The sequence below is a fragment of the Hyperolius riggenbachi genome, chromosome 6 (assembly GCF_040937935.1).
Source record: "Hyperolius riggenbachi isolate aHypRig1 chromosome 6, aHypRig1.pri, whole genome shotgun sequence".
Lineage (NCBI taxonomy): Eukaryota > Metazoa > Chordata > Amphibia > Anura > Hyperoliidae > Hyperolius > Hyperolius riggenbachi.
In genome coordinates, this window is record NC_090651.1 from 61148381 (window position 1) to 61160822 (window position 12442).

A 12442-nucleotide genomic window follows, 5' to 3' on the forward strand; every position below is an offset into this window, starting at 1 on the left:
CCCAATTCAACCCGTTAATCTGACTGGAAATTGCTTTGTGCATATCAGCCATTAGGTCATTTAAAATTACAGTATAAATTAAATTACAATGGATTATCACGTCGGTTTTTTTTACCCAGGAAAGACAGTTTTGTTTCATTACACCCTTCCCCAAATCCTCCTGTGGTTGGTGATTAAGAGATTGTGTACCTCTCCACAGCCCTGGTCAGGCTGGTAAACAGTACAGGGCCATAATGCCCTTTACATTTCTAAACTCAACTCGGCCATCCAAACATTTGTTTTGGGTTTGGCAATCCTTTTCTGGAATCTACAGCAATATTTAAAAAGTTGTTAATGATTGACTATCACTAACAGTGACGGGATCTCCAGACTTTCTGCTCATCTGCAAATGTCAGCGAGGTGCTGGGATATCCGTCCCCAGCAGTGGAAAACATGGGGATTTCTATGTATGTAGGTCTTCTGGCATTGTACTGTGTATCATCGTTTGTCCGCGACACAGTGCAACATGAGGACTTTACGTATCTGCACAGGTAGGTCCATCTCAAACAACTTTGCTTCCATTATCATGTTTTATTAGCTTATAGTTGGAATAATGCAATTATGTCCAAAAGACAAGATCATTTGCTGTCCACAGAACCTTTATATCATGCTTTTCTCCTGGCGTACTCAAAGTGCAAGAGCTTCAGCCACTAGGGTGCGCTTTATAGGCAGTAGCGGTGTTCGGGAGTCTTGCCCAAGGTCTCCTCACTGAATAGGTGCTGGCTTACTGAACAGGAAGAACAGAGATTCGAACCCAGGTCTCAGGGCCGGATTTACCATAAGGCACTATAGGCAAGTGCCCATAGGCGCCTGATGATGGAAAGATGGCTTACTCCCCTCCCCTAGTGCCTCCCTCTATGCGTGAGTCCCAACCGGAGCGTAAATGTGAGGTTACTCTCCCAGACTGAACCCGACTGAGCAAGTTACCGGGGCTGATTGCGGCTGAACGGCAGACCGCTGGAGCACGGCGTGGGACACAGGTGTCTTTATGCAGCAGAAGGAAGCCGCGGGTGAGTATCAAATCTTCTTTTAGTTACAGCTCTGGTACACTTTAACCAATATACTATCCAACCACTGTTCAGATAGGACAGTGGCTGTACTAGACTAAATCTGTATAGCTTCCTTATGACTGATATGTTTTTCTCTCCACTGGTTACTTGCAAAATGGATTGCTCTGAAAGCTTCTAAAGTCCCCTATAACATGGACCCCAGGTGATCTGATCAGCTTCCTCGTGATGTAGTCCAAAATTGTGGCAAGGCTGGATTGGTGGAAACAGGAAATTTGAACGCCATAGATGCCGCAAAAGTTTAAGCATCCTATAGGTGCTCATGTTAATAGCGGCTGCAAATTGAAATTTGGGTGCCACTATACAAACTGCAGTTACAAATAGTGGGCACAAGCCCCGGGGCCCAGTAGTTTATCAAGCGCTTATGCTGTCTAAATTTCGGGTGCTCCACTCAGTCTAATAGAAACAGCGTTGTTACGGCTGAGGACTATGATAATGACTTCAGTGATGTGCTGCTGCTCTTCTCTGTCCAATCAGTAGGCAGAGAAGGGTCTTGTTACCAGGGTGTGTTGCTTAGTTTCATAGGAGGAAATGCAGCTTATGGAGCAAATTAAACTGACTGAATTGTGTGGCTGGTTTGTCTGATTAACACAATCTGGCTGATCAAAATGACAAACCCGTTTGCAGGTAAGGCATGTCCCATACCACCAGTATACTTACTGTATTTAACTCATGTACATCACCTTACTTTCAAGGCAGAATGGGCAGTCTGTAAAATGTTGATTGAAGCAGAATGCGACAATCTGCTAATCATTTAAGCCTCATTAGTAATTAAAAAAATATATGAAGATAACATCAAACGTTGAAACCGAGAATTGTTTTGTTTGTTTGACAAATGTAGGGTAATTTGAAGCCAAAGCTAGCAACCTTTTTCAAATAAATTGGAATGACATATTATTTACCACTGTGTGGCATGTCCTATACACTCAATAAACAAAAAGTTTAATCTCCCATTCTTGCATGATACTGCATTTCCATTGCCAAATTCTTTGGACAGGGGCATAACAATAGCCCCCGCAACCCCACCATCACAGGGGGGCCCAGGGCCCTCACCTGTGTTAATGTAGGGCAGCAAAGCCATACATTACTGGCTTCTGGCAGCAGGACAGCTCCTCCACACTTCTCTTGACTGTGCAAGGTCCATACCGCACCATGTGACTTTCCCCTGCATGTTACATGACATACAGGGACTGCAGTCATGTGGTGCAGCCAGCACCGGGTAATGACTGGGTCCGCCACACCCTGCATGAACACAGGAGTGGGCCCCACCAGCCCCTTTGATTGAGGGGCTGTGTGTGTGGGGAGGGGGCCCGTCCAGCAAATCTCTGCAGAGGGAGCGCAGCTCACTGTAGTTAGTTCTCTGGTTTTGGATTCTACATTTGTATTTTTTTCCCTAAATGCTGTTGTTATATGTGCAGAATGTGATTTGCTTTGTGTTACTGAAAAAACCAAGGTCTTTTCTGAAAAATAGGTCTGGATGGCAGCATATGTTACTTCAAATCCGGTATCTTTCATTCAGTATTAAAATGTAAAAAATTATCAATGCCGTGTACACTAATGGACTCCCAAACCTTCAATGCTATCTTCTAAACTGAGCCCTGATAATGTGCATCGCCCCCTTAAATAATTACTTTGCCCCCTCAAACAGGTGGGGTGGCAGAGGAGAGAGAAGTGGGAGCAATGGGCACAGTGGTGGGGAAGGGGGGACGTCTCGCCCCCTTCCTTCACCTTGGGGCTCCTCCTCTCTCTCACTCCCCCCTCCAGATATCAGCGGCTGGCAGCGGCGATAGGACACTTCCTCTCAGCGCGGGAGAGTGAGAGATCTGTGCGCTGCTTCTCTGGTCTAGACTAGACCAGAGTAGTGGCGCACAGATCTCTGTCCAGCGCTGGGAAGAGAGGAAGTGTTCTAGCGTCGCTGCCAGACGCCCACCGCTCATATCTGGAGGGGGGAGCGAGAGAGGGGGAGCTGTCCCCCCTTCCCCACCGCTGTGCCCATCGCTCCCTCTTCTTTATGCTGCCACCGCACCTGGGGACATCTATACTCTATACACCTGGCTATACTGGGAGTCGGTACATGGTAAGTCCTGACCACATATACTGGGGGCACCTATACACCTGGCTATACTGAGGACACCTATAGATCTGGCTACATAGACTGGGGACATCTATACCCCTGGCTACATATACTGGGGACATACACACCTGGCTACATATACTGAGGACATATACACCTGGCTACATATACTGAGGACATATACACCTGGCTACATATACTGAGGACATATACACCTGGCTACATATACTGGGGACATATACACCTGGCTACATATACTGGGGACATATACACCTGGCTACATATACTGGGGGCACCTATACACCTGGCTATACTGAGGACACCTATAGATCTGGCTATAGATCTATACCCCTGGCTACATATACTGGGGACATACACACCTGGCTACATATACTGAGGACATATACACCTGGCTACATATACTGGGGACATATACACCTGGCTACATATACTGGGGACATATACACCTGGCTACATATACTGGGGACATATACACCTGGCTACATATACTGAGGACATATACACCTGGCTACATATACTGGGCACATATACACCTGGCTACATATACTGGGGACATATACACCTGGCTACATATACTGGCTACATATACTGGGGACATATACACCTGGCTACATATACTGGGGACATATACACCTGGCTACATATACTGGGGACATATACACCTGGCTACATATACTGGGGACATATGCACCTGGCTACATATACTAGGGACATATACACCTGGCTACATATACTGGGGACATATACACCTGGCTACATACACTGGGGACAATTATACATGCATTTACTGGGGAAACGCTGTCTGTCATTACCTGCATTTACTGGTGAAAGGCTATCTGTCATTATGTGCATTTACTTCATATTTTTTTTATGTAACTACATTAGCTGGTATAACTACATTGCAGTTAGCCCCACCGACATGATGTCATGACGACGCCCAATTCTTTGCCCTTTCCCCGTCCGTGATGCCCCCTCCCCATTTTTGACTGCCCCCTCATTTGTGCCTGTCTAGAACCAGCTTTGATGGCCATATAATACTGGCTTTTTGGGGGGTGAGGAGGTGTCCCAAGAACTAAAAAACCTTTAAAAACAGTTTAAAATTGTAAGAAGAGGCTTACCTCAATGATGAATAATCGCTTACGTAAAATATATAAATGTATTATTTTTCAACACTTTAAAAACAACCCATTTCACGGGTATTTCTTGCTTCTTCAGGTCAATATAGTGTCTGAGTTGCTCCTAGCCAGTTTCAGCAACCTTTGGAACGTGTTATCTTAATTGTTCAGTTTTTTTTTTAATCTATTGCTAGTTACTGATGTAAGCCTCTTCTTACCATTTAAAACTATTTGAATGTGTTTTATAGTCCTTGGGGTTCCTCCTTTCTACCAATATTGTCCATCCCACATTCCTGCCGGGCAGGAAGTACATTACTGGGATTCCAGTCTGTCCACTCATACACGCCGCATAGCACCGCGCTCCCATCATGCACACTGCCTGCATCGCCCATTGACTAACATTTCTGCAGAATCTCTGCGGCAGGCACGGATCATACTGTAACATGCTGCAGCCTTTGCATGGCATTGCGACGATTTGGATATTACCACCAGCATGCCGTGTCGTGAGAAGTGTGCTTGGGGGTAATATTCGGCTCTTCTCTCTCTTTTATTCCTCATCTTTACTCCCTAACCAGCTCCTGCCATCTCCAACTCAAAAATATATCTCGCATCCGTCCCTTTGTCACTCAAACACAACCAAAATGTTAATACATGCTCTTATAATTTCTCGTCTGGACTACTGCAACATACTACTTTGTGGACTACCTTCTAACAGACTGGCCCCGCTCCAATCTGTACTGAACTCAGCTGCTCGTCTCATTCATCTTTCTTCTCGATCTTCCTCTGCTGACCCTCTCTGTCAAGCTCTTCACTGGCTGCCAATTAACCAGAGGATCCAGTTCAAACTCCTAACCCTAGCCTACATAGCTCTCCACAATCTCTCTCCCCGGTACATATCCCCACTAATTTCCAGATACAAACCCAATTGCAATCTCAGATCTGCACACGATCTTCTGTTGTCCTCCTCTAGAATCACTTCCTCACATTCATGCTTCCAAGATTTAGCACGTGCTTCACCCCTTCTCTGGAATGCCCTCCCACAACACATCCGTCACTCGCCAACCTTTGTTACCTTTAAACGCTCTCTAAAAACTAATTTGTTCCGACAAGCATATGCTCTACCTTAGGCCACTTCCCTTTGTCCTAAGGCCAAACTGCACTCCTACTAGGTATCCTAAAACACACTGCCTTTATATATTTTATCGTATACTACCCCTCCTTTTGTTCCCCCCCCCCCTTCCCCCCATCTCCCCCTTTTGTGTCTTGGAAATCATTATACATTTTATTCATCATGTTACTTTTATCACTGTCATTACCAATTCTGTATTTTGTATTCTGTGGCCTCAATGCACGGAGCATTATCAAACGTTTATCAAACATTTTATCAAACGTTTGATAATTTACCTCATGGGTAAAATCTTATTTTGAATTCACTAAGGTGTTATATATTTGTTGAACGTTTTATCGGTAAAACATTCGATAAATATATAACACCTTAGTGAATTTAAAATGAGATTTTACCCATGAGGTAAATTATCAAACGTTTGATAAAATGTTTGATAAACGTTTGATAATGCTCCGTGAATTGAGGCCTGTATGTTGTATCATTTTTGGTATTTTGTCACTAATTATGTATCTTGCATATTGGTGTACACCATTGTCTGTATTATTATGTACCCCATGTTTGTTTCTTACTTTGTACAGCGCCACGGAATATGTTGGCGCTTTATAAATCAATAATAATAATAGAAGTCTCCATAGACTTGCATGGCCCTTGCGACAGGGAAGAATTAGGGCTGGTTCACACGGGCGTCTGCTGAGCTTTCGCTTGGCGCCGTGTTCAAACGTCAGCGTTTAGACGCTAGCTTTTGAAGGCTTTTGGGAAGCGTTCAAGGCTAGTTCTGGTCTCTGCTATTGTTTCCTGCCGTTTACTGCCTCTGAATGCAACATGTTACTTTCGAGACTAGGCGCAACGCCGGGATCTACCGCCACGCTTTCAAGAAAGCCTGCAAAAGCCAGCTCTAAACACTCCCACTCACTTGAATTGGACGGCGGTAGATCCCAAAAAACGCAGCGTCTGAAACGTCGCGTTAAACGCCACAAAAACTCCCATGTGAACCAGCCCTAACTCGGTGCGATGGAATGTGCAAGGAGCCTGAAGTGTTTAAAACTACTTACAACAGTTTATACAATATTGTAACATTTAGCTACAAAAATATGTGCAGTAATAAAAAAGTGCCATATATTTTGTGCATGACAACAACTTTGTATCTCTGAAACATTGTAACTCAAGTTGTTTGTAAGTAATGGACTGTCTGTACTACACCTAATGGCTACTGCGTGCTTTTCTATCTTCCACTGGGATTTTTTTCTACAGGGAATAATATGGCAGCCACTATACACCCCCGAATTAAGGTTTTCTTTTAACTTTACGAGTCTGCCAGGACAAATATACAAACTGTAACACAAGCCATAAGCAGGGATGCTCGGATACCCCTTTTCAAAATCCAAATTGATCCGGATCCGGATACCCAGATATCCGGATCTGAATCGGATATCCGAATCCGAACTTTGTTATCCGAGTAAACGCCGATATCCGAACCCAATATCCGTCCAGATTCGGACATCCGGATAGAAAACCGAAAGTGACCTGAAAATGGCTTAAAATGCTTCCAAAAGTCTTTTTCAAATGGTCAAAATCCCTTTCGGAGGGGTCTCTCTCTCTCTCTCTCTCTCTCTCTCTCTTTCTCTCTCTTTTTCTCTCTTTTTCTCTCTCTCTCTCTCAAAAGCGCTTGTGCAATGTTGCTCTATGTGAGAGTTCTCACATGAGCAATGAGCTTTCTTTCCGAGCGCAAACGCGGGTCCTGCTCCATTTCCTGAGCGTTTGCGCTTCAATGCAAGGTATAGGGGAAAAGCTCTTGAAAAAGCTCTTTGAAAAGCGATTTGGTGAACGCTTTTCAAAAAAGAATACGTTGTAATTATTCAGTTCCAGGTCAAAGAGTTCACTTCTTGCTTGTCGTCAGAAACAAAAGTACATAGAAAAGCGCTTAACAAAGCACTCAGCGCTTGCGATTGCACTGGCGATTTTATAATGTGAACAAGGCCTTAGTCTGTATCTTGTCACAGATTTTTGCTTCTTATCACATCCCCTTTGAGGTGCCATTTCCCCTATGTTGTGGTATTTTCGGACACCGCTCACTAGTCTTCACATGTAATCGTCAGGCTGTATGGAGTGTGCAGTGTGCTCTCGATCCTCAGGGAAAACGAAGCACGTTTAAATATTCGCTGTTAGTCTTTTTACCTTTCAGCACCGATAGTGCGTGACCAAATTATCCGACTGAACAGATGTAGCGCCAGTTTAATGACAGGAAACAAGAAAAGTTCTATAGAAACACTTTAACGCCTGACTGCGTCCATATGCTGGAAACATCATCGGCTCGCGTCTGTTCCGCTTTACTAACTGTGTCTTTTTTTTTTTTTATTGGAAAATGCTTGAATGTAAAATAGAGTGATATAAAGGTTACAGAGCCACAGGCACAACTCGGCACTGTTTGCTGAGAATTCCGGATGTTTCAGGGCATTCCTGACTGTCCAGCTGAACAACAAATTACAGCATTATCAGCAGATGAACAGTTCATTGGAATGGATAAGACATTGACCATTCAATGTCTGAGGGCACTTATGTATTTAATTAGTGAATTAAAGACTGTCTGGGTTAATTGATGAAAAAAACTAAAGAAAATTAAGGACTTGTCACTGCCAATTCATACTTTTGGCTGCAGTGCTTGTTTTAGGCATAGGCAAGCTAGGCAGATGCCTAGGGTGTAACGTGTTAGGAAGGGTTTGCAATGCTGACTTCCTGTGCTATTGTCAGATGCAGCATGTGTCTTGCAAGTAAATTTGGCACACACATAGTACATTACCTGGAATAACATATAGGATACTTTTTATCCCCATATCCAAAAAGTGGGCGGAGACAAATACAAATTTCAGTGGGAAAATGTAAACTGCAGCCATTCTTGCACTGTTCATGGTAGGGTTCTCAAACTTTGCACAGTTGGTCACTGGGTGACTGGGATTAATATTCAGAAGTGGGTGGAGCCTACAAAAGCCAATCAAAATTAACCTATTGATTTTCAAGTGGAATACTTCATTGCTGCCATTCTTGCACTGTTAATGGCACAAGCCTCAAACCTGGTACAGTTGGTCATTGGGTGACTGGAGTTTAAATTCAGAAATGGGGATGGAGCCACAAACAGACAATCAGATTTGTTTCATTTCAATGCAAATTATTGATGCCAAAGACTACAAAGCTCATAAACTTGGTTATTTAGTAATTGAGTAATTGTGTGTTAGAATTAGAAAAAGTGGGCAGATAGAGAAAGACTTGCACTGCACCAGTCTACATTTGCAGCAACTATGTAACTAAAGTAGAGCATCCCTTTTTTTTACTTTCTCTGCACATGTACCAGGCAGGTCACCCATCATATTTTCACCTTTTTAAGATAAAGTAGATTGTAAAAAGACAAACATGGCACAGAGAACAACTAAAAGACTATCTCCAGGAGAAGATTTTTTTTTTTCATTCTGGATAGTCAGTTAGTGCAGGTGTGGAAAATAAGCAACCATTCTCACTGCTCTATGCACCTAGCTACGCACATAGAAAGTGATTTTTAAAACAGTAAAAAGATTTTTTTAAACTTGTGAAACTGCTTTTCTTGTGGCTTTAATAATTCCCCTCTGCCTCTCATTCCCCATCTAATGTCATATGTTGGTGTGGTCAGATTCTCCAGAAGCGTGGACACTCCCATCCCCCGAGAATGCCAGATGAGCTCATGGTCTGATTGGTCGCAGTGTTTTCCATGCCTAGGTAGCAAGGTAAGCTTTGCTTTATCATCCCTCTGTTCATTGTGCTGGCTGATGTTGGGGATTAAAGATGTTATGTTTTTCCTGTTGCCAGTGGCGGAGCTAAGGAGCTGTGGGCCCCAATGCAAGTTTTACAATGGGGCCCCCAAAGCACTCTATACATAATAATTGATACGGCACACCAAAACCTGCCAAATGCAACTACAGTGTCAGAGGTACAGGAAGAGGATGGGAAACCATTTTTTAGTGATTACCACAATTCAAAATATCTATAGAAGTGATTATTATGAACACATGACCAATAGAGAGCTAATACTGTGGTTGAGGAAGGGCACTTTGGCCCAAGGGCCCCGATGCAGTCACTACCTCTGCAACACCTATTGCTACGCCCCCTGCCTGTTGCCTCTGTAGTACAATGAAATTCAAAGATAAAAACTGTAAATTCTGTGGACTGTGGTAAGTATCACATATTTTCTAAGCTCAGGAAAATCAGAGAGGGTTACTTAGGGAATGGTTAGTCCACTGCCTGACAGGTCTTGTGATGTCCCCTTGACGGCGGTCATCAAGCGACACTTCTTCCTGCCGGCGGGTATGCATGATGTCACACAGCGCTACACTTTGGAAGCAAACGAGACATCTGCGCGGGAGTCGTCGGGGATCTTAGCGATCTGATCCGCCGTGATGGTCATTGTGACGCTAAGCGGCTTTCGCCTGATTGTGTGTCTGTACCCATGGAAACTAACGATCGGCGCTCAAAACAAGTCAGTTGTCGGAAAATCGTCCTGAAAATCGCAACGTGGGTACACAGCTTTAGGAGACAATTAGGTGCTTACCTCGGGATTTTGGAAAGAGTCAACTCAGGTTGGATTTAGGCTCCTTTCACACTCCGGTGTCGTGGTACTCTCCCTTGCCGCTCCCCTGTTGCAGTGGCAATTAATGCCAATGAGACGCTATATAAATCAATAATAATAATGAGACAGGCCACGGTACGCGCGGTGCGCCATGATGCAACTGAAGAGTTTGGTTCAATACTGCAGTGCATTGCAGTCAATGGTAACGCAACAATCTTCATAGATAGTTGCGGTAGTGGTTATGCAAACATGTGCATACTGGCAAAGTCGTGTGACCATGGATGCTCATCTGGATTCCGGATACCCGAACTACCCAGACAATCCGAACTTTTTCTGCTATCCAAACTCTGATTCAGATTCCGGATATCTGTGTAAATCCGAATAGTACTATCCTAGTTAACTCGGATACCCATTTGAAATCCGGTATACTGAGTTTGGATATCCGAATCCGGATAGTGTAACCATGGAGATGACGTCCATGACGTCATTGAGCCAATCAGAGGGCTCCCAGCCTAAGCCCTAGCAACCAATCACAGAGGGAAACCCTGCCCAGCCCCTCCTGTATATAAAGTGGCGGCCATGTTGAGGAACTCGTCCTTGCTTGTGAATGCTCACTGAGAGACCTCTCCAGTACTGTTTGGCTAAGCAAGTGCATTATCAAGGGTGAAGCAGATGCGTGATCGGGAGGACATCTGGATCACCATGATGCTAGACCCACGGCTGAAGGGGAAGCTGGCTCAGTTCCTGCCTGCAGAAGGAGACCCTGTGCGCCAAATGAGGGAGTTGCAGCGGTCCCTGGTTCAGCGCTTGGCGGAAGCCTTCCCCCAGCTTCCCATCCCCCCCCTGCTGTCACAGTCCAGCCAACACAGCAGCAGGTGCCTGCGTCCAGCAGCAGCAGGCGCCCAACAAACCTGCTGTCTCTGACAAAGGCGCTCTACGCCATGCCAATATCACTGCCTACAGAGGAGGTGCCTGCAGCAGCATCACCCTCTCTAAGCCAGAACCAGCACCTGACCTGGATGGTGGCAGACTACATGGGGTCCTACAGCGGGCTTGACATCGACACCCCTGTGGACCGCTTGGATTACTTAGTCAAGCGCCTGGATATTTGGAGCGAACTGGTGCAGTACGCCCTGGAAGTGCTGTCCTGCTCGCCTTCCAGCGTGCTGTCAGAGAGGTGCTTCAGTGCAGCCGGTGGTGTGGTCACGGAGAAGCGCTCTTGTCTGTCCACCCAGTCTGTGGACAGACTGACGTTTCTCAAAATCAACCAGGCTTGGGTGGTTGGTGAATTCCTGGCCCCTGTTGTTGGCAAGAGGGGGACATGAAGTGGCTGGGAATCACTATGCCTGCCTTACCAGCATTTACCACCACAGCCTTCTGGCTCTGTCTTGACTAATAAGCCTGGTTCACAATTTTTTTTACAGCCATGGTACTAACACTAGGTGCCATGGTGAACTATCTATGCTGCCTGTCAGCCACACGTTACACTCCTTCTCCTCCTCCTGCCTTCTGCTGCCTGTGCTGCTCCCACCGTCAGGGTGCCACAGGCCACTGCTGCTGCTACCACCCTATATTTTGCTCATCATAGACGTTCCAACACGCTGGAATCCCACCCTGGCAATGTTGGAACATCTGGTTGAACAGAAGCGGGCTGTCAACCAGTTCTTGGCCAAAGCCACCATGGAGGCCACTTTGTCCGGGACCGGCACCACCCACCTCCCGGACATCATCCTCAGTGCTGATTAGGGGAAAATGCAGCTGGTGTGCTTGGTGCTGACACCCTTCCTGGAGACAACCAACATGGTCAGCCGGGACCGTGCGTCGCTGTGTGAGTGGGTGAACATTGAGTGCATGCTGGACAAGGCCCTTTATTCTCTGCTGGAAGTTGGAGAGGCAGCATTGATCCAGCAGGAGCAGCAGCCACCTGCACAGTCCACCTCTGTGCGGCAGGAGGAGTAGGTTGAGGAGGACTTGCAGTTTGAAGAGTTGGAGGTCCCTGACCATGAAGAAGAGGGGGCACAGCGGAGTGCCGCTGCATTGGTGCGGGGGTGGAGAGAGCAGGAGGAGGCTCAGGAGTCAGAGGTGGAGGAGGACAACACTGTTATCTCGGAGGGTGCCGAAGATGTTCCAGCAGAGATGGCAACCCTGTTCCCCATGGCAACGCACAGGCTGCAGTGCCTGCGCAGTGACCCAAGGGTGAAGCAGATGCGTGCTCGGGAGGATATCACCCTGATGCTAGACCCACGGCTGAAGGGGAAGCTGGCTCAGTTTCTGCCTGGAGGAGGAGACCCGGTGCACCGAATCAGGGAGTTGCAGCGGATTCTGGTTCAGCGCTTGGAGGAAGCCTTCCCCCAGCCTCCCACCCCCCCTGCTGTCACAGTCCAGCCAGCACAGCAGCAGGTGCCTGCG

General features: G+C 46.0%; 1 protein-coding gene across 1 annotated transcript in view; it reads left to right on the forward strand.

The window, feature by feature from the left end:
- The first annotated feature begins 370 nt into the window (after window positions 1-370).
- The window catches only part of C8A (complement C8 alpha chain), a 54636-nt gene continuing 42564 nt past the window's right edge, over window positions 371-12442 (forward strand). The window contains exons 1-2 of the mRNA XM_068239397.1: window positions 371-530; window positions 9101-9194. Coding sequence (XP_068095498.1) covers window positions 433-530; window positions 9101-9194 — 192 coding nt within the window. The 5' untranslated portion in view covers window positions 371-432. The remainder of the gene's footprint in view (window positions 531-9100; window positions 9195-12442) is intronic.